This window comes from Cryptomeria japonica, chromosome 3 (genome assembly GCF_030272615.1).
Source record: "Cryptomeria japonica chromosome 3, Sugi_1.0, whole genome shotgun sequence".
NCBI classification, from domain to species: Eukaryota; Viridiplantae; Streptophyta; class Pinopsida; order Cupressales; family Cupressaceae; genus Cryptomeria; species Cryptomeria japonica.
Genome location: NC_081407.1, coordinates 43,991,827 through 44,015,776, shown reverse-complemented (window position 1 = coordinate 44,015,776; position 23,950 = coordinate 43,991,827). Strand labels below are relative to the sequence as shown.

The window sequence follows — 23,950 nt, the reverse complement described above, 5'->3', positions numbered from 1 at the left end:
AATTGATCTAAGCCATCAAATTGTATTGTGGGCACTATATAAGCCCAAGCATTTCATTTGTAAAGGCTAATTAGCAATTGTTAGAGATAGTATGTAAATAGTTAGAATAGTTAGAGAATAGTTGGAAGCAATTAGAGTAGAATAGGAGGACAAGGCAAGAAATTGTTGCCATTGATTGTAAACAAACTCCATTTTCATTGAAGTAATGGTGAAGTGTGTCGTTTCTTGCAATTTGCATGGTTTCTTGTTGAGTCTTCAATCCTAGATGGTAGATGATTAGATGAATGGAGGAAATGTGATTGATTGATAGTGGAATTCGTATATCCATACTACTAGCAGTTTGTTGATTGCAGACTTGCCTTGTGTAGTCAACGGGAATCGTTCAGCTTAAGCTCAATTTCAATTTGTTGCCTCTTCATTGATATGCATCAACTTGGATGGTATCTATGCCTGCGGTGATGATTTGAACATCATAAAGCTTCCCTTAGAAGATCGCACTAGTCTTGTGTAGATGTTCCATTGATGTCAAAACAAGATCTAGTTAGAGTTTCATCAAAAATCAAGTCATTGCTCCTACATTCTTAGTATTAGGATTAGATCCTCTCTTCGCCCTTATCCTTTTTTCATTCTTTTTTCAAATCTAAGTTAGTAAGAGCCTGTGTCCAGCAAAGCAGATCGGAAGTTCAATCATCATATGTAAGTCCCCTTGTGATCCCAGCAAATCACATCATACCGCTGGAAGCTTGTCCACACGTAGAGACCCTACTAAAAGAACCTTGGAGTCTACCTAACTGATCCTTTATGCGAATCTTCAGCAGTTAGAGACTATTTTCTCAAGAGAGGATAAGATGCCTATTGGTATTTTATTCTGTGTATGATGGTGTACAAAATACACGTCAACAGTACCTCCTTAGGGTTTTCCTGCTACTTGGGTTTCAAGATTAAGGCATAGGCTCCTTTGGCTTCTTTTATGGTTTCTACCATCTCCCTTTCTCCTACCAATAATACCATTGGTTCTTTTTGCTTTTCATTCCTCAGGTCAGGCAATGGTTTCATGGTGTATACATTTCCATCCTTGTTAATGGTATAAGTGATTTTCATTCCATCATGTTGTGCCTTGAGATCATACTGCCAAGGACGACCTAACAACAAATGACACACATCCATGTCTACAACATCACATAGTACTCTATCCTTATATTCTCCTATAGAGAAATCAACCCAAGCCTGTTCATTTATGAGGATTTGTTGGCCTTTGTTAAGCCAAGATCCATGGGATGGGTTGCGATGGGGTAGCTTTACAAGTTTGAGTTTGTCTACAATTTCTTTAGACACTAAATTCTCAGTTGAACCAGAATCAACAACAAGTTTAAAGACCTTACCGTGGCTCTTGCAATGGGTCCTGAACAACGTCTTCCTTTGTGGTAGTTCTTGTGGTGTTGGTGTCTTCAGCAATGTCCTCTTCATCATTAGGCATACTCCTTTTGGATCCAAATCCTTTGAAGGTGAGTGGGAACTTTGTGCATCCTCCTGAACCAGGTTTGTTCTCCTATCCCCTTGCGTGCTTGATTATGTCTTCTCCGAACATCTATTTGCATGGTGGCTTGTTGGTTACAATTGAACCACCTCATAGGGCCTCCATTTCTCCCACCAAATCTGCCTCTGTATCCACCTCTAAAACTGCTCTCTCCTTGTGAGTTCTCTTGGTTTGACTCTCCTTGGGGTCTGAAGTTTTGTCCCTTTCCACTAGACATTCCTTTACCTCTGTTATTGAAGTCCTTTTTGCCTCTACCCCTGTTGTTTTGGTCTTGCCTCCTCTTGAGCTTTTCTTCGACCTTTAGTGCCAAATGATAGCACTTTTGCACCGTCTCTGGGTTGCAAAGGTTCAATTCATCCTGAATGTTTATTCTCGAGCCGTTCAAGTATCTAGCTACCTTCTCAGTTTCACCTTCCATTGTCTTGGATTTCAGACATAGCCTTTGGAATTCCTCAGTATAGCTACTGACATCCATCTCCTTCTATCTCAAGTTCTGTCTCTTTTTATGAAGTTGTACTTCATAATCTTCAAGTACATAAGCTTCTTTGATCTTGGCAACCATCACCTTCCATGAAGTGATCATGTTCTTTCCTGCCTTCACCCTTTCTCCTTGAGTGAAGTTCCACCAAGTCAATGCTGCACCTTTCAACTTTGTCTTTGCTATCTTGACCCTCTGGTTCTCAGGGATCTCATCACATTCGAAGAAACTTTCCAATGCATCCACCCATTCCATAACTAAGTCTAGGTCCATCTTTCCACTAAACATGGGCAAGTCCGACTTACTATCTGAAGTCCTTCTAGCCACAAACTTGAGGGCATGCACAAGGTGTCTTTGGTCTGTAGGAATTTCCTCTTCCTCTTCTTCCTGCTCCCGGGTCTCCTCTTCTTCTCCCCTTTCTTCCACTAGACCTTCTTCCCTCCTCGCAAGCTTGCTTATCAAACTTCGCAGTTCAATGCTCAATCCTTGCACTATCTTTGCAAGTTCAACATTGGTCACCTTCGAAGGGATCCTAAGGATCTCCTCTTCTCCTTCTTGGTTTTGCTCAAAGATGTTCACCTATTTCTTCTCTTAGGCTTCGCCTAAGCTCTGATACCACTTGATGCAGAGGTCGGCAGGGGAAGCACAATTAAGCCCTAACTCCACCTTTTGCAGATGATCAATCCTTCTTGTTCACTCTGACCCAATGAACAATGTCACCTTACTTAGCATGCTAAGGCTAATGGCTGACAAGCCAAATTAGCAAAACTTGGAAATACTCGAACCCTTCGGTTTAGGGAGTGGATAGGGTTCCCCTATCTTGTTTCAAACTTGTTTTGATCAACCAAGTTGATCCCCAATGGCTCCTAGACCCACAACAACCAAGTGTTACTAAACTGTCATGCCAGACTGAATTCAACTTATGGCCCTCCAGGAACTGTTTTCTGCAAACCAACCTCAACTTCTCTAAAGGGTGAAGAAAACAAACTTCAGATCTGAGTACCCTTTATTGAGTACTTTCAGATTCCAAAGGGACAGGCTCCAACTCCTTTTGTACACCTCTGAACTCCTCTCGGCCAGACAGGCCTAATAGGGGTAACTAGGTCTGGTTCTGAAGCAACAAATTGCAAATGAATTCACAAGGCTAAATAAACCTTAAGTTCAGGTCTAAGGATGCTCCTACATACACAATCCAACCTTGGATTGGTTCGGTCCACTCCCGGAGTCCTTCTGCACTCCTACTTCTTGAATATTTCACAAATATCCATAGGGAGACTTTTTCATTTCTATATGAACATTTTCAACCATTCTGGAGTCACTATATCTCTTACCTTGTCTCCTTACTACTAAAACCCTCCAGACCCAAACAATGATATACATCACCAACTTAAACATCAATACAAAATATGCAAAATTCAATATGGGTGTTAGCAAGGAAAATGGGGAACACCGACCAAAGTTCTCAGCCCCAAGTACTTTCTGTGTGTTGTATTTACACCCTGGGCTCAGTTATACAAAAGGAGCAAGGAGTTAATCTGGACAGAGCACTGACTATTTAACTGAACATAAAAGTATATAACATAACATGACATACATGGACTTCTGGTATATTATTATTATCAAAATAAATCAGGTACATTCATCTCATCCTTGTGTCTCCTATTACAACATATAGAATTATCCTTTCTATCTTCTACATATACTCATTCATATATTCCTTCATACATATACATACATATATCTCCTTACTCTGCTACATATATCTTTCAGTATACATATATCTAGCAGATGGGACATGACCCATCTATTCTATCCCTATCCTAGATGGTGTCCTTTGAGTCTCAAGCTCTGCAACCTCTTTGCAGTAGAGTGCAGTAGGTTTTCCTTCGACTGTATCTGCTTAGCTACTCCTTTTCTGCCAACAATGGGCAGTAAAAGTCATGGCATGTTACATGTCATCACTTCAGTTCTTAATTCACTGTTAAGAATTTGTCAGCAACCTGGACCCGTAAAGTGCCAGAAGCACCCTTTCATCATACGGTACAGGGAGATGGGCAGTCAGTCCTTAAAGTCACCTAAACAACCAGTGCCTTTGTTGTCTAAATTGAAGTTGCTTTTGCTGGGTGAAAAAATTATTCCAAATTACCAGGTCACTTTTTGTGTGCTTCATCACTAATTACCGTTTCGGGAAATTCTGGACAAACTTTGCTATAAATTTAAATTGTTTTACTGCTTTAAGGGGATCAATCTGTTGAAGAGGAATTTTCCAGTGAGAAAGCCATGTTTCAGAGTTGGGAAGCTGTCAGTCTTTTTCTAAAGTTGGATATCATTTCTACAACAGGAGCAGCCATTGTTGATTGTCACAGTTAGCAGGCTGCTCATATTTTACTTTAAAGATAGGAAGCCATTTCTCCAACGAGACAGCATATTTCATGGTCAGCAAGCTATTTTTCTTTCTTCTTCTTTTAATAAGTTAAGGACACAATTGCTCCTACCAGAGCATCCATTTTCACTGCCAACACAATGTTTTTATTATTTTCTCCTTGTTAGAAAGTTGGTCAGTCTGTATGGTAATGTTGCTTAAAGCTTGTGTCAACTTTCTTTTAAGTCTTTTCAATGAATCTTTAAGGCCTGCCACAATTATTTGTAGGTTCTATGAGAAGCTATGAAACCCCAAGTTTCTGGGACAAGGGGACTGGGGGACGGGTTTCCAAGACAGATTTTTTGGGGGCCATTTTTTGTGATGGCAGGGAACGGCTATATTAAACTTAGGGAAATTTCAAATATTCATATGATAACATTGATAAATCATTCATCATATACATTATACATAGCACTTGAGTTAAATTGAGAGTTGAAATTCATATACATGATGTAACTTAATAGTTAATACATAGGGTATGTCCCCTACCGTACCCCCTGTTGATCTTCTTGTCATTGATGTCAACGTATATGCAATTTGTTTGCTGCCACATGGTTTGAACTTTGAAGCGCAGTTTTTGCTGTTGCGTGTTACGCACACGTGTCAGTGGATGTCAAGGCTGCCACTTGTCTTCGTGAATCGGTTGGCTATGTTTTGTAACTGTTATTTTTGTCTTTGGCAGTTTACTGACGTTGACAGAGAATTTCTGGTTGTAAATCAAAATTCTACACAAGTTGGTAATATATGTTCTTGACTGTTTCGACTTCTTCAAATCTGACAGTTGTGCCTATTTGTTGATCATTTTCTGTGTGCAGAAGCAGTTTCATATTCCTTGTGTGTGCAGAAGCAATTTTAGTTTGTGTAGAGTTTAAATGATTAATATCTGGACTGTGCGTAAGAGGTTACTAGTCTGAGAAATACGTTTTTTCTCTGAAGTATTCTCCAGATAAAGTCAAAGCTTGTTTGTTGGAAGGTTTGAGTTTTTGATAAGTAAAAAATCCGATTCATTTGGTGTGTGTGAGGTGTGGGGATATGAACTTGAGAGAAGATTTTTAAAGTGTGAATTTTGATGTGAGGACTATTTTTTACAGTACTCCCTGAGTTGCAATGTAAAATAACAAGCAGAGTTTTTCTTGAAAAATAACACGCAGATTTTTCATGAAGATGATATACTGAAATACACATGCAAGATATCAAATGGCAAGGCGACTATTCCAAAATTCATTGTCTGAAATCTTGTTCAATCTGTATTGAAGATATCATAGGTGACTCCAATATAATTTTTCGAAAGTTTTGGAGAGAGAAGGGTGTTTGTGATACATTCCTCTAAGTTTTACAAGAAATTTACAGTCTGATATATATGTTAAAGTCTAAAGTCTGAGAAGCTATAAGTTCAGTTTTATTTCTTCTATTAAGAGGTTGGAACCTTTGTGTTATTGATAGAGTTGGAGCTCTTTATAAGGTCGGTGCCTCTTTTGTTCAGAGTTGGTGCTCTTTATGTGAGTTGCAGCTCACAGTTGTACTTGGGTTGGTGCCCATTTGATTTTATGAAAGCTTTTGATGGTTTTTTACCCAAAAGGGTTTTCCGAGAAATAAATCTTGTGTTCTCTTAGTATTTATTGGTTTAGCTCTGTTGATTTGTTTTTATATCTATTAAAGTTTTTGAAATACTGATTCACCACCGCCCCCCCCCCCCCACCCCACCCTCTCAATATTTCTAATTTGGTTTACAATTGGTATCAAAGCCAAACGCCTTCTTTTTAAAGCTTAAAAGCCTAAAGGTCAATTCCTAGTGTTGATGTTTTATAGCTTCGTTCAGGGTAGTCTCATAAAATCATATGTATAAGTAATGCTAATTATTGTTGATATGAATATATACATATTAATATATGTAATAATAGTAAGTGTTCTTATTATTATATATATGAATATTTATATATACATAATTTATATTTATCATTGTTTATACAAAATTGAATATGAGCACCGTATCTATATAAGTATCGATTATATTGATCAAATGAAATGATCAATATAAATTGATTCTCCAAATTAATAGTTCGATATCAATTAATCGCTATGTATATCGACAATAGTCAATCCCCCTTAAAAAACGATTGTGAGAATCGTTACTTGCAGATAACAGTAAAAACTAACGATTAGGAGAATCGTTAACTGCTAACAAACGATTAAGAGAAATCGTTGTCTAAGTCTCAACCAATAACAAACGATTAGGAGAATCGTTGTCTTGCGTATCGGTTTATGATTTTCGGTAAAGAGACATCTCAATGAAGAGACATGTCTCCACGTACGTGGAGGCATGTCTATTCATCGACATGTCTCCACGTACGTAGAGGCATGTTTGTCCATTGACATGCCTATACCATAAGGTATATATCATGATGCAGTTTGATTTTAATAGGCAAGTACAATAATCGAAAGTGCAAGCCTTTAGATATTGATCTCCTTCATTCAACAGACTCTCAAATACGTTATGCATTGAGTTATGTTCCCTTCACATGGGCAGCAACCTACACTCAAGAGTTCATTGTCATATAGTTTAGTGAGAACCAAGTATTAGAAAATAAAAACTACTCACATATCTAATCTGATCCAAACTTTAACACCTAGTAGTCTAAGATGAGTGCCCTTGAAGGTCTAGCGACCAACAGAGCTCCTCTATTTGATGGGTCTAATTTTTCTTTTTGGAGTGTCCGTATGAAGACTTAAATAATGTCTCTTGGGTTTGATGTTTGGATGAGTGTAGTTAATGGTTACACACCTCCTCCTAATCCACCTACAAATGTTGATGGAAAGAGAGCCTTTGAAAGTAATGCCAAAGCCATGAATGCTATACTATGTGGCTGATTTGAATCTGAGTTTGTAAAAGTCATGCAGTGCGAATCAGCACTAGCTATGTGGAAGAAACTTTAGAATCCATACGAAGGAGATGAAAAAGTTAAGAATGCAAAACTTCAAACTCATAGAATACTATGTTAAAGTTAGAACCAGAAACATAAGACACAGAAATCTGAAACTTAGCAAATCTTACAAGAACAAGATACACAGAATTTTATCTTGGGAAAACCCTCCACCTGAGGGTGAAAAAACCCAGCCACACCAAAAATCAACCTTTATTAAAGGAACAAAATTTGAATACAATGCTCTCAAGCAAGATTGTTAACACTTAACAATCAATGGTAGAAGCTGACAATATATCAGAACTGAAAGCTTCTACAAAATATACAGAATAGCAGAAGAAGAAGATACAAAACTCTCAGCTTAAGTGATCACATATAATAGACTCTCTCTTGTGAATCTTCATACCTCAACACAAACAGCAACACGCCATTTTTAAGGCAATGCTTGAAACATCTCTAAGAAGGAGGAAGAAGAAGGGCCAACACTTCATACGTGCAAAACCCAAAGTGGCAATTACATTGAATGTTGTTACATATTCTGCCACCAACAAGAGCTGAATACACCATCACATTGAATGCCATTACTTTGAATGTTGTTACAATGAATGTCATTACATACTCCACCACCGACAGGAAAGCAACAACAAGGAGATTTTACATCATCGCAGGTATAATGAAATCTCCTGCAGCTATTAACATTAACACTCCCTCTTAGCAAAGGAGATATCATTTACAGATATTCAAATCATGGAGTCTCTCAACATGACAAACACAATGGCTACACTTTATCACGGATTCTCTCAACGTGATAGCATCATGGATTCACTCAACATGATGTTCACCATGGCTACTCTCATGTGTGAAATAAACACAATCTCTCATCAGGGAGTCACTCAACGTGATGTTGTCATGGAATCTCTCAACATGACATCCACCATGGCTACTCCCAGAGGGTGGAACTCAACAAGGGCTTGCACTTCAAACTTCTCTCGCAAAGAAAAATGCATTAACAAGGGCTTGCACCTCAAATTTCTCCATCATAGAGAAAAATGCATTACAAGGGCTTTCACCTCAAATTTCTCCATCACAGAGAAAAATGCATTAACCAAATCTTCATGATGACATGGCTCCCTTTGAACCTAATATCAACCTTTTGACCTCCTCGTCCAAGGTTGCCTCTAATGAAATAACAAGCTCCTTCTGAAGATGGACATCAGGCTCCCTTTGAAATGCCAGGCTCCCTCTAAAGCTAAAATGTCAGGGTCCCTCTGAAGCTGAAAAGTCGGGCTCCCTCTAAAACTAAAAAGACCATGATCCTAGGAATATGACCATCCTGAGATTAGAACAAAAATCTTCTCTTAGTCTGCTCCCTCTCACTGGGAGAGCCCTCTTGTCTCAATTTTAATATCTTCAATGTTGTAGCAATCAAGAGGTATGTTGAAGTATACCCCAATTCCAAATCTCCCATCAGTAGAGTGACCAACCTCCAGCAATATGTAACATAATGATAGCCCAGACAATGCTCAGATAAGAGCAAGAACACAGAGAAGACATGATCTTGTCCCTCCAAAACAATAATGTGGACTTCACGCGATGCAATACCCTCTATCTCCTCGACCTTCTGCCAACAAGTTTCACGGCATTGCAGTGGATAGCGGCGGGAAGATCTTACTCAGATGAATCTGGAGCATTGTGTGCCTTCTTTTCGAAATAATGTTGTAGCTTTCTCTACTCAAAGCGGCTTGAGGCTAAGTCACGGGCCTGAGCAGAAGATAGATCCCATTGCACATGCAAAGAAATCCGAAACAAGAAGAAATGAAGTCGCATCTTAGAGAATGGCGTTGTCTTTAGAAAAACATAGTCCATATAACACAAACAATGAACAAAAAACCCTCCCAAAATCCTAAGGCCTCCTGTGTGGGAGACAGCCTCAAACCTGGCTCTGATACCATGTTAAAGTTCGAACCAGAAACATAAGACACAAAAATCTGAAACTTAGCAAATCCCATAAGAACAAGATACACAAAATTTTATCCTAGGAAAACCCTCCACCTGAGGGTGAAAACCCTAGCCACACCAAAAATCAACCTTTATTGAAGGAACAAAATTTGAATACAATGCTCTCAAGCAAGATTGTTAACACTTAACAATCAATGGTAGAAGCTGACAATATATCAGAACTGAAAGCTTCTACAAAATATACAGAATAGCAGAAGAAGAAGATACAAAACTCTCAACTTAGGGATCACATATAATAGACTCTCTCTTGTGAATCTTCATACCCCAACACAAACAGCAACATGCCTTTTTAAAGGCAAGGCTTGAAACATCTCTAAGATGGAGGAAGATGAAGGGCCAACACTTCATACGTACAAAACCCAAAGCGGCAGTTACATTGAATGTCGTTACATATTCTACCACCAACAGGAGCTGAATAGACCATCACATTGAATGTCGTTACATTGAATGTCATTACATACTCCACCACCGACAGGAAAGCAACAGCAAGGAGATTTTACATTATCGCAGGTATAATGAAATCTCCTGCAACTATTAACATTAACATACTATTTGAAAGTCTTTAAATGCATGAGGAAGAAAAAATTGCAGCTTATTTCCTAAGAGTTGATGAAATTGTAAACTCTCTAAAGGACTTAAGAGAAAAAATTGACAATAAGACAGTTCTTCCAAAAATATTAAGATCACTTCCTCTTAGATTTGATGCTAAAGTTTCAGCTATTGAAGAAATGGCTGATCTAGATAAGATGATAGTAAACATGTTGCATGGTATCCTAACAGCATACGAAATGCAAACAAATATTGAGTTTTCATCAAAGAAAGAAACTGCGTTCAAAGCTTCAAAGAAAAGCAAAGACAAGGGACATGTATCTACTGATAATACAGAAGAGGAATCAGATTGTGAAGCAGCTCATTTTGAGAGAAAGTTAAAAAGAGACTCTGGTAAATATAAGGGCAAGCTTCCCTTAAAATGCTTCAACTCTGGAATGATAGGACACTTTGCCTCAAAATGTCCATATGAGAAAGACAAGGACAGCAACAGCGAGGAATTTAAATATAAGAATAAGAAATTTGTAAAAAAAATGAAATTAAGTCACGAAATTTCAAGAATTTCCAAAGAGGAGAGTTGTTCTTCAGTTGAAAGTGGAGAAAAGTCCTTTTATGATAGAATTCTATTCATAGCATTAGAAGAGACTATGACTGAAAACCAAGAACAAGATGATTACTTTGATGAAGAAAAGGTTGTAACTGATCTTGAGCAATAACTTATCAATGCACTTAATGAAATCAAAAAATTGAGAAAGAAAAAACCTAAGTTACCGGTACTTCAGGTTTTGCCCCCAAATCCGGATACGATTCATATCGGATTCGGATTCGCCCTGGAATCCCTGTGGATTCGGACAAGGTACTGATTTTTGCCTCCTGAAACGTATCCGTTTTTGGAGTCACGATTCCAGACGCATCCGGTGTAGACGTGGCGATTCCATAGGGTTTTTTTGACGAATCCGCATCGGTCACAAATTTCGAGGGTTTTTTCACAGGTCGAATCATGTCTTTTCACGTTTTAAACCCTAAAGCAACGCTAAATGTTAAAAAACGCGAAACCATTCCACGCCACGCACAGTGAAAAAGCAAAACCGAAAAACACAGGTGAGAGGAGGTGCGACGACAGAGGTGAGAGGAGGCGCTACGACAGGAGGCGCGACGGCACAAAGGCGCGACAGAGGCGCGACGACGGCACAAAGGCGCGACAGAGGCGCTACGACGGCACAGAGGAGGCGAGACGGGACGTGCCAGGGCAGGAGGGCGACAGCTGACGACCAGCCCCATTCTTTTCGACGCATCCTCCATTTTTTCGGGCTTCCCTGTAGGTTTTTGTTAACATAATTATCATAGTTTGTTAAATAATTAAATTTTATTATAGTTTTTTAAAAAAATTATTATTTTGTTAAATTTTATTATAGTTTATTTAATAGTTTATATAAAATTAAATTTAATAATTTATTTAAAATGAAAGTAATTAAATTTAAATTTTTAATTACAAAATTTATTATAGACTATAGTTTGTTTAATAGTTTGTTAAATTGTTTGTTAAATGAAAACAAACAAACTATTAAAAATATAATTTTTTATTTTTAAATAATAAAACTATTTTCAATTTTGCTAGTTAATAATAATTATTATTATAATTATTTTTAAAATATTCATATTTATAATAATAATTATTATTAACTAGCAAAATTGAAAATAGTTTTATTATTTAAAAATAAAAAATTATATTTTTAATAGTTTGTTTGTTTTCATTTAACAAACAATTTAACAAACTATTAAACAAACTATAGTCTATAATAAATTTTGTAATTAAAAATTTAAATTTAATTACTTTCATTTTAAATAAATTATTAAATTTAATTTTATATATTTAAAATTTAGAATCTATTGTTTATTATTAATTTATTAAATATTAATAATTATTTTTTAATTTGTTGTAGAAATCATAATGGCAACGACTACTAGCTCTACTCCTCAAAGCTCTACTCCTCAACGGACTTTCAAAACTGACCCAAATTCACCTTTATGGAAATATGTCAAAATAATAGACCAAGTAAAAGGTGGTGGAACATTTTTATGGATATGCAACTTCTGTAGTACGAAAAAAACTAGCTCCTACAGTGGTGTCAAAGCCCATTTTTGTGCCATTCCCCAACAAGGAATCAAACCATGTCTAGGAAAGGATGGAAATGGGATGTCACCTCAAGAAATAGCAGGATATATTAGAGAGCAAGAGGAAGCAGATGCAAGAGTTGGTCGTGCCTCAAACCATCCTTTGTTGACAGGAAGAGGAAGTAAATCAAAGAGGCCCCCTACTTCTCCATCTTATAGCGATTTTCCTGATATCGTGGTAGAGAGCCACCCATTCTTGGACCCAATTAGTGAAGAACCTGTTATTGTGAAGAGAAGCAGGGGACCATTAGAGAGAGCATTTAAGAATGATGCTAGAGAGATTGCAGATCAATCCGTTGGAAGATGTCTATATGCAAACGGTTTGTCATTTAATGTGGTACGATCACCATATTGGCAGGATATGTTGAGAAAGGTAAATGAGGCTCCACAAGGGTACACAGGGCCAAGTTATGAGAAGGTGCGTAGCACCTTACTAGCAAAGGAGGTAAAAAACATAGACAATGCATTGGCTCCCATTAGAAATTCATGGAAACAAACAGGGGTGTCCATCATTTCAGATGGATGGAAGGATACCAAAATTCGGCCATTAATTAATGTAATTGCAGTGTGCCCTAAAGGGGCAATGTTTCTAAAAGCTGTGGATTGTGAGGGACAGGTGAAGGATGCACAATTTATTGCTAACATCCTTATACAATGCATTCAGGATGTGGGACCTCAAAATGTTGTCCAAGTAATAACGGACAATGCAAAGAATTGTAGAGCTGCAGGTATGTTGATTGAGACACGGTTTGAACACATATTTTGGACACCTTGTGCTGTCCACTCTCTCAACCTCATGCTACAAAAGATAGGCAGGAAAATACATTGGATCAAACAAATTTATGTTGAGGCTGAAGAGATCCAAATGTTCATCACAAACCATAACATGTCACAGGCCATTTTCAGATCATTTTCACAGTTGGAGTTGCTAAAGGTAATTGAAACACTTCAATTTTTAAAATCTACATTTCACTTTGATGGTTACTTAATTTTTATTTTTTTATCATGTCTTCTTTGTATTCTAATTTTTGTTTTTAATTTTTTAATAGGTTGCCGAGACTCGATTTGCATCCAACACAATCGTCTTGAGGCGACTTGTGAAGGTGCGACAGCCACTTGCTAGCATGGTAATTAGTCAAAGTTGGTCCCTATTGAGGCAATCCAATACTGAAAGGGCAGCAAATGTAAAGCGCATGATCCTAGATGACACTTGCTGGGATTGAGTGGAATATCTTTTGAGTTTCACTGAGCCCATCATGAGTATGATCCGTTATACTGACATGGATCACCCATGTTTTGGGAGTGGTATATGATGGCATTGACTCAATGATTGAGAAAATGAAAGCCATCATCAATGCAAAAGAGCAAGATCCCGAAGAAACTTTCTTCAAAGAGGTTCAATCAATTTGTGTTGAGCGGTGGAACAAAATGACCACCCCACTACATCTTCTTGCATTTGCATTGACTCCCAAATTTTATAGTGATGAAATGTTTGCTAAGCCATCAAGGGTACCACCATATAGAGATTCAGAAGTCAGTGAAGGGTGTAGAACGCACTTACTAAACTCTTCCCCGATTCTGAAATGGAGGATTTAATGACAAGTGAGTTTGCTGATTTTGTAGCCTCCAATGGTCAAAGTGTTTCCGCTCTCCGTGACAAGTATAAAAAGGATTCTCATGCTTGGTGGTACCTCAATGGCCATACATCACCAAACCTTCAAACTCTTGCAATCAAAGTTTTATCGCAAGTAAGTTTCTTAATTTTTATTGCTCTCTAAATTTAGATTTTTTACTATTTTATAATTGTCACCCTCTCACTTTGTGTCAATTATTCAATAGGTTGCTAGTTCCTCTTCATCTGAGCGAAATTGGAGCACATACTCCTTTATCCACTCAGTGAAACGCAACCGACTGGCAACAAGTAAGGCGGAAGAGCTCGTTTATGTGCATTCAAACTTGCGCCTTCTTACTCATAAACAAAATGAGTATAAGGATGGGAGCACAAAGTTTTGGGATGTAGATCCAGCACGAACTGATTTGGATTTTTCGGCTGCCACACAATCTTTACTTTCTGGGGAGTCTGATAGCCAATGTGCTGCTAGTGCAAGTGGCAGTGAGGCTGCATGTGGTTCCAGCACTCTACCTACATCATCTAATGTCAATGATGATGTTGATCTTGATCTTCCTAGTGACCCATATGATGCTATTGCTGATTATTAGTTGTGTTATTTTATTGTTGAAAACTTGAACGGTTGAGCCAATGAACAATGAATTCAATATCTATCATAACATTCAAAGTTTGACAAATGGATATTTCATATTAGATTAGACTTATAGTAAACTTGTAATTTTGTTATAGTTATATCAATATGAATCATATATGATAGTTCCAAGTTTTGTTTAGCATATGGATGATATGTGGGATTCTAAATTTAATTTTTGTTTCTACTTATTAGACTGTATATATGTATATATTTATGATTTTTACTTTTTTTTGTACGGACATACCCATACGTACCCAGCCCCCCAAAAAAAAATTGTCATACAAGCGTACCATACCCACGTACCCGTACTCGTGCCCGTACCCGTACCGGCAACTTAGGAAAAAACAGAACTTAAAGTTGCTGTTAAAAGAGGACAGCAACGAGAATTCTGAAATATCTCTTGCTTTAGAGACTACTCAAAAGTTGATTGTTGATCTGAATGTTAAACTTGCAGAAGCTAAGAAAATTGAAGAGTGTCTTAGAAAGGAGCTTAAAGATAAGGAACAAAACTATGAAAAGCTCACAGCTGAAGCTGTTTCTTTGAGAAGGCTAGATAAATCTTCAAAGTTGATGAATCAAGAAAACACCTTTCAAATGTGTATTATGTCTTTGGATGGCTTGCTAAATTCTCAAAAACAGTCTCTTGATATAAAAGTACTGTGGACCTAGAAGAAGGTCAATGTTCAAAGTTTTCCAAAGGCGAACAGCAGAAGTCCAATGCTGATCAAACAAGAAAATCTTTCTTTAAGAATAGGAATGGTGCCTTCAAAAGGCATCCTACTGCTGGACAACCTCACATGGGCGGGTTTAACAACTCCTACTTCTATGGTTATTGCTTTACTTGTAATTATTTTGGTCAGAAGGCCATAAATTGTAGGGTGTTTCCTAGGAAAGATTTCAGTTTTGCAAACAGAAATTCTTTTGCACCTTTTAGAAATTATGTCATTTGTTATATGTCATATCCCCTCAATTTTCTGTGTATTAATGTATCCTCAAAAGGAGAAAATAATAAAGTAATACTCACTGGTTATTAATTTACAAATAATAATAAAACATTATTCACTGGTTGTATTGATTATTGTTAATAATAAAATAATATTAATTGCTGTTAATAATAACATAATAATACTCACTGATTACTATTAATAAATAATATCCATTGATCATTATTTAGAAAATTATTATTAATTTACAAATAATAATAAAATATTATTCATTGAATAATGATATTAATGAATTAATATTAGAGATGATATTAACAGATTATTAAGGGGGGTGGTAACTCTTAATAATATCGTATGATGGAGAGCGGTGACGTTTCAAGGAGTCACCGCCTTCCATATTTTCCCCAACAGCCACGACTTCTCATTGCAGACGTGGAAGGAGGATAAATAAGGAAGTCGGGGGTGAATTACACAGAGGAGACGGAAGAAAGAAAGAGACTATGCCCACCTCCACGCACAGATAAAGTAAACTCTGCAGGTACAAACACATAAAATAGAATAATAAGATTCTAATAAAGATTTCCCTAAATATATTCCTCTTCTGATTTATATACATGATACTTTCACAAATCTGAAACGATATTCTATATATTAATCTGGAAAATAGGCTGCAAACACTATAATGTTCTTTAGCTAATGATACTCTCTGCAACATTAATATTAATCGCTGTATATTAGGATATTCATAAATAACAGTAATAAATTGAATATACTGAATCATTCTGAGAACACGGTATATGACTGGTAAATATTAAATAACAAATAGTATTCTGCAATATTAATATTAAAATGCCGTATATTGGTATATTCTTAAATAACAATAGTAAATTAAATATATTGGTATTCTGCAATTCATAATATGGAAGTAATCAACAGTATTCTGCAAATTACTAATATATTCTACATTAACAATCATGACTGAAATTAGTAATAAATTGAGTATTGATAAATTATCTGAAACTCATAACACTCTAGTACCGAAAATGAGACTGAGAAATTCATAACAATTCAAATATTCACTGCAGTCTTGAGGGAGAACCATCACTAAGACGCCCTCATTGAATACCTTGAGGGAGAACCATCACTAAGACACCCTCATTGAATGCTTTGAGGGAGAACCGTCACTAAGACACCCTCACTGCATGTCTGGATCAGGGAGAACCGTATGTTAAGACACCCTGACAAAGGCATGTGGATTCCTTTGAGTTATAGATCAGACTTTCTATTTCCATAAATGACTAATCCTATTATAATCATTCTTTAGTTGCAATTTTTCTGACTTATCTCTTTCTCTTTTATTTATCTTTCTTAAAGTAATAATCATTCATATGATGTAATTAGAATTCTATTTTCTAACTTTGTTTTGCAGGTTCTTGGATCAGCAGAGACTAAGGTACTCACTTTAAACCCTTATAAGACCTATAATTAGGGCATTTCCAGTCATTTCCCCTAAGGGACATTACATTATAGAAGCAATAGCTTTGGCCATTCGGCAACAGTGTGTAAAAATGGCTTGACAGATATTGCTAAGGATGAAGAAAAAGGAAAAGCAAAGGAGAACAATAAAGTATGGAGGAAGAAGGAAAAGCTGAGTATAGAAATGTCCTTGGTTGTGCAAACTGCATTTCTTGCACAAACGAAAAAGATATATGGCATATTGACAATGGCGGGTCTAGGCATATGACTGGAGATAAGAGTAAATTTTTTACTCTTAAAAGAATGAATGGAGGCAAAATCAGATTTGGAGATAATTCTTCAGCAAGAGTTGAAGGTAAAGGTAATGTTGTTTTAAATGATGGGGAAACCAAGGTTGAAAATGTCTTGTATGTTAAAGATTTGAAACACAATCTTTTGAATGTTAATTATGTTATCAAGGGTATGATCTAGTTTTCAATTCAGACTGTTTTGTCATTAGTAAATGTGGCAAGCATGTTGCTAATGCAAGTAGAGCAGCAAATAATTTGTATATTCTTGATGATACTAATGGTGAAAAGTGTTGTTTAAATCAGTTACAAGAAACCTGGTTATGGCATAGAAGATTGGGGGATATGAACTTTGCGGATCTGGTTCAAATCAGCAAGAAAGAAGTTGTTAGAGACATGCTACATCTTGAAAAACCAGCAGATATTGTTTTCAAGTGTTGTCAAATGAGTAAGCAAACTAGAGCCATGTGTTTACCAAGCCATTACCCAAGGAGACATTTGAATTTTTTGAGGAAGAAACTGGGAGTGATTTCACTTCCTCATTAAGGTGCAGATTGGTCTCAGGGGGGCTATCTACTGCTACATTTTATGCCCCGGTTCAGGTATGCATTTTGGTTCAGATGTATAGTTTTGGCTTAGTCATTGATGTCACAGGGGGAGTAGTAAGACGGGGAGTTTCAGTTTGTTTCAGAGTTGGTCTCTTGGTTTTGTTTGGGTTGCCATCAATGACAAAGGGGGAGATTGTTGATCTTCTCGTCATTGATATCAAAGTGTGCAATTTGTTTGTTGCCACGTGGTTTGAAGTGCAGTCTTTGTCGTTGCGTATTATGCAAATGTGTCAGTGGATGTCAAGGCTGCCACGTGTCTTCATGAATCAGTTGGATCTGTTTTGTAACTGTTCTTCTTGTCTTTGGCGGTTTACTGACGTTGACAGAGAATTTTTGGTGGTTGGTCAGAAGTGCAATCTCTGTCGTTTGTGTGTTATGCAAATGTGTCAATGGATGTCAAGGCTACTACTTGTCTTCATGATCGGTTGGCTCTGTTTTGTAACTATTCTTTTTATCTTTGGCAGTTTACTGACGTTGATAGAGAATTTTTGGTGGTTGGTCAGAAGTATGCACAAGTTGGTAATATATATTCCTGATTGTTTCAACTTCTTCAGATCTGACAATTGTGCCTATTTGTTGATCATTTTCTGTGTGCAGAAGCAGTTTCATATTCCTTGTGTGTGCAGAAGCGGTTTTAGTTTGTGCAGAGTTTAAATGATTAATTTCTGGACTATACGTAAGAGGTTACCAGTCTGAGAAATACGTTTTTTCTCTGAAGTATTCTCCAGATAAAGTCAAAGATTGTTTGTTGGAAGGTTTGAGTTTTTGATAAGTAAAACATCCGATTCATTTGGTGTGTGTGAGGTGTGGGGATATGAGCTTGAGAGAAGATTTTTAAAGTGTGAATTTTGACGTGAGGACTATTTTTTGACAGTTCTTCCTAAGTTGCAGAGTAGAATAACACGCAAAGTTTTTCTTGAAGAATAACACACACAGTTTTTGTTGCAGATTTTTCATGAAGATGATATACTGAAATACACATGCAAGATATCAAATGGCAAGGCAACTATTCCAAAACTTATGTTCTGAAATCTTGTTCAATCTGTATTGAAGATATCATAGGTGACTTCAATGTAATTTTTCGAAAGTTTTGGAGAGAAAAGGGTGTTTGTAATACATTCCTTTCAGTTTTACAAGAAATTTGCAGTCTGATATATATGTTAAATTCCAAAGTCTAAGAGGTTATAAGTTCAGTTTTATTTCTTCTATTAAGAGGTTGGAGCCTTTATGTTATTGATAGAATTGGAGCTCTTTATGAGGCCGGTGCCTCTTTTGTTCAGAGTTGGTGCTCCTTATGTGAGTTGCAGCTTACTATTGTACTTGGGTTGGTGCCTATTTGATTTTATGAAAGCTTTTGATGTCGTGGTTTTTTACCCAAAAGGGTTTTCCTCGAGATAAATCTTGTGTTCTCTTAGTGTTTATTGGTTTAGCTCTGTTAATTTGTTTTTATCTGTAATAAAGTTTTTGAAATATTGATTCACTCCCCACCCCCACCTCTCAATATTTCTGATTTGGTTTACACCCGTCCCCAAGAAGTTTCCCTTTCCAAGACGCCTGGTTTTTACACAGGAAACACGTCCCTGGTTAACACTGATAAGAGATTCTCAACAGCTTTGCCCTAAGTAGTCGTTCTTTTTTCTTGGTTCGGAGTGTGACATCAATTATAGTGTAGGGGAACTGACTGTATATAGCATGCATGAAATTATATTTCATTGTATTCTAGTTTCAATATTTAAAATTTAAAAACATAACATTTACAATTAAGAAAGGAAAGACATTTTCCCAATTATAACTAATTTTCTAATACACCTTATGAAGAAATGTCACAAAACCAGAATATGAATTTCCACTTGTGCAGGTAATTTTCATTATTCCACTGCCATATTCTGTTAGGCCAACAGTATCAAGTTGCTTACAGAATGAGATTTGCTCTTCAGGACATTCCTTCATCTTGGGTTTTGTAAAGAAATAGGACACAAAGACAGGAGAAAATAAATCTGATTTAGTTCAAACCTCCCACAAAACTCGGAGAAAATTATAGATATGATTACAAAGGATTTAAACTTTAAACATCCTGCTCTTTAAAGTTATTATAACAGAGATGGATACCCGATGCTCATCATAGATGACAGGAAACTTTTAAAAACGAACACAGTCAATGAGAAATAGAGCCATACCAGGTCCATTCTCCTCACTGTACTCAAAAAGTAGTTGTAGACCAAGACAGATGCCTAAAAAGGGACGATCATTTTTAATGTATTCACGCAAGGCTTCAGCCATCCTGGAAGCCATTGATTCAATACATAAAAATTCTCATTCTATATGAACAGAAACCTCTGAAAACAATATGCATGCCTGACTAGAAATAGAAACCACATCACAAAATAATCAGACTTTCTATATTAAATAAATTAGATTTCCTTCAGCAGGAAAAATTATCCTCATAAAATTATCATCCAAGCCTGCAGAGAAACATTCTCAATTTGCAGCAAATGGACCAAAAGTTTCAACAAAAACAACATATTGTCCATACCCAGTTTTATTGAGTATGTCCATGGCCGCTGCAAAAGCTCCAACTCCAGGGAAGACAAGTCTCTTTGCTTCAAGTATATCCTCTGGCTTTTTAACCTGATAAGCAGAAAGTCACTATTATGAATAATAAAAAATATGAAACACAAACACACACACACCCAGTATGGAAACAATTTTATAGGAAATGGGTAAAATGACTCATGTATGATGGGATTATGTAATTTGCCATGTGAAGAGATGGCAACAATACAAAAAAAAGCCAATTCCAATACCTTTAATCAAAATTATTCAGAAGCTGCACTGAAATACATTATCTGAAGTTTGAAAGTCCAGCTTTAGTATGAAGATGTCTGGTAGAGTTTACAATAGTCAGAGTAACTATAGGACCCTAATCATCAGATGAAATGAAGACTAACTGTAAAAATCCCAGCATTATGCAGCTTAACCTGCTTACTTATCTCAGCTGGCAGCATAGAAAAAGAGGCACGTTAGGGAGATAAGTAGACAATATCTGGAAGGAATCATTTTTATGCTGTCCAATCATATTCTGAACAAGGAAAGCTACAGAATTTGAATGAAGTAATCAGAAGTCTGGCACTTCTTTCTACCTTTCAGAAAGTTGCTTCCTATAAGTGGTTGATTGTTTTCTGTTACTGGTTAATTGTTACCTGGCTCAGTACAGATTAGTGACAGCTTTGAATTCCAGCCTTAATTTCTAGCTTCGATCTCCATTGGTCCATTGTTAAGGTTTCTTTGAGAGGTATATCTTCAACTGTATGGCTACTTCTATTTGCATTTCAATTATATGGATTTATCTGTTTTGACTTGTCGAAGGATTATCACTTTGGGCTATCCCCATCTAGTTATGCTTTTTCCTAGTTAGTTTCTCTTCTTACTCTTGGGAGTTCATTTTAATAATCCTGCATGCAATTGTATCTTCTAGTAATTTGGAGTCTTGTTGGCCTAATTCAATTATTAACATTATTTCTTTCTTTTGTTTTCCAAAGCAGTCCCCAAACGTCTGGAATGTCTTGCTGCTTTCAAAGCAGCCATCATATCGTATTTGTCATATCTGCCTCATAGTTATCTAAAAACATTTAATGGTGTTGCATGCAGAAATTCAAACAAACTAAAGCCATGCAAAACCTAGTGTATGAAATAGAAACAATGAAACTATTCTAGCAAACGATACTGAAACCAAAATAGCTGAATCAAGTTAGTTTCCAGAAAAGGATATGGAAATGTTCAAGAATCAACATAGTTTAGGAAGTCTAACATAGCCTAAACGAAAAACAAGCTACAGTAGTGGACACATATAGAGAAATGAGAGGAGGCAAAACTGACCAATGAGAAAAATAACTGCAACTACTCAAAAATAAGCAAGAGTTTAAACTCATAGAAGAGATCACCTAACCTTATAATGACCCACTCACAACAACTATGCAAGCTAAATTAAATGTATAGAAAAATACATAATATCTAAGGAAAATAAAAAACCTACACTATCACAGCCCATTAGCCCAACTTAGGTGGGTGAAAAGATAGGTCCTAGCAAACTGAGCCTAATTAAATACCAATGTACAAACATATAGGCCCCAAAGAAAAGAAACAACCCCCCTCCCAAGACAAGACATAGAAACCACCCCTCCCGAAAATTGTGAGCGAAGAGGACCCTCCCACCCAAGAGAGAGGTAGGAAGGACTACGTATCCCCCTAGTAGCCTCCCACACCCCTAGCAAAGCTCATAAATGAAGAAACCTACCTTTTGTAAAGGCTTTGTTGAAAATGTTGACAACCTGCTTAATATAGCAGAGCAATATTAGAGATCAATGACCTATCCATGTATAAGCTCTCAAATATAGTGCACATGAACTTTTATGTGCTTGGTCCATTAATGGTGAGCTAGGTTTCATGAAATCTATATGGCACTCTAGTTGTCAAAGAATATGGCCAATGGTTGTCTAAACTAGATACAAAATTTAGTGAGAAAGTGTTGAAGCCAAATGGCCCAAATGGTAGCATTAACAGCCCCTAAATACTCAACTGCAGTGCATGATAAAGCAATAGCAGATTGGTTTCTACCAAAGAAACGAGAATCGCCAAAAATCGCCGAGTTTGGGCGATTTCCAAGTCGAGTCAGGCTGGGCAAGTCCAAGGGGCTCATGCTCGAACTCGGCCAAGTGTGGGGTCCAAAATAGCCCAAACTCGGACTCAGCAATTTTGGTAGAGTTTGGCAAGTCCCAACTCCCAAACTCAGCCGGCCGCATGTAACTATAAGTTAACAAAAACACTTCTAATATGTTTCGAATTCATTTTTTTTGGTTTAAATTATGCTTTGAGCATAAAAGTGAACTTCATTTCATTCATTTGGCAAAATAGGAGGAGAAAGGTGAGTTGTGAGGAGAAACAATAGAAAAATAACACCCGACGCCTTTATAAAATAATAAGTCTTTTGGCCTCACGAGGTGCTGCCCCTTGACCCCGCCCTGTACCGCGACAAGGAGCGCGCCAGGGGCGCTGCCCCTGGACCCCACAAGGGGCGCTGCCCCAAAACCCCGTCGTAAAATCATGGGGGAAACTATCCGGCTCTCAACTCCAACCAAAGAGTCCTATAAGCTCTGTATCTAGCCTCTCACTATGCTCACTAACCCTCTAAACCTGCAATGCTAGTATCCTTGTCTAAAGTTACCACTACCATCTGTGTTGAATCACTCGACCTAGCTTCTACTTGCCTCTCACTTAATAGGGTGTCCAACTATACAAAACCCTTCTAATTATCTTGCTTATAAAGAGACCCCCAACAGTAAAGTATGGGTTAATGTCTTTACATAGGGGTTATTTGCTTGTCTTTTTATCGCTTTTACTACTCATTCTAAAAATGGCGGCATTCAGAAGCCCCTATAGATTGGTTGGGTCATCCGCTTCTTTATCTTTGAATCTGAAGCACATTAGCCCAATCACCGATCTTTGTATACATTTGACAATATTTATAAATCTATGTTTGTTATTTCCTTCGGCTACAATTTGCATTTATGCTTATCTGATTGATGTATACTTGTGTATGATGTATACTTGTGTATGTAATCAAATTAGCTTCTATTTGATGATGTTATTGTGTCTTTAAGGTGTATTTAATAAAGGGTGCATGAAACAAGTTTTAAATCTTTAAAAATCTCTAAATTTCTTGAGTTTTTCACTTTGTCGAGTCCAGCCGAGTCTGAGCCGAGTTTTTTTTGCCGAGTCGAGTTGGCCTCACCGAGTCCAAGTCCGAGTCCCGTTTCTATGGTTTCTACTCAACCAACATACAGGATCCAAACCAAGCAAAAAGTTGTAACCTAGGGAAGTTATAAACTTGGGTGGACTTAAAACCTCATAAATCAACCTTGAATGTAATGGAGAATTTGCTTGGCTGCCATCTAGTGCAAATCATAGCTCCTATGTAAACTAAGAAAACCCATATTATATGAAATATCAAGCATCCTTAAATCAAATAAATGAGGCTCCCAACAAGTTGTCAATACAAAGTACCACCAACCAATGGTACAAAATACTAAGCCTCAAGTTTGACACGAGAAAGAGAGTAAAAGACGGCTTGCAATCAACCACATGAAACCACAAGAGAAAATCAAAAGCATAATATGGTTGTGCAAAAGTAATCTCAAAAGAAAAACTAAATATTTCAATCCCAAGAAAATAATGCAACAAGCCTAATTCAGTCATCAAAAACCTGTCATTAAG

At 36.9% G+C, this 23,950-nt stretch overlaps 1 protein-coding gene across 6 annotated transcripts in view; it reads right to left on the bottom strand.

Moving 5' to 3' along the window:
- LOC131033192 (imidazole glycerol phosphate synthase hisHF, chloroplastic) overlaps window positions 1-23,950 on the bottom strand; it is a 188,573-nt gene that overhangs the window by 121,499 nt on the left and 43,124 nt on the right. For 5 of the 6 annotated variants that reach the window (XM_057964339.2, XM_057964347.2, XM_059218048.1 and 2 more), the window contains 2 exons: window positions 20,214-20,308; window positions 19,858-19,961 (listed from right to left, as the gene is read on the bottom strand). In XM_057964339.2, the coding sequence (XP_057820322.2) occupies window positions 19,858-19,961; window positions 20,214-20,308 (199 nt within the window). The remainder of the gene's footprint in view (window positions 1-19,857; window positions 19,962-20,213; window positions 20,309-23,950) is intronic. The other variant, XM_057964357.2, reaches the window with a different exon arrangement.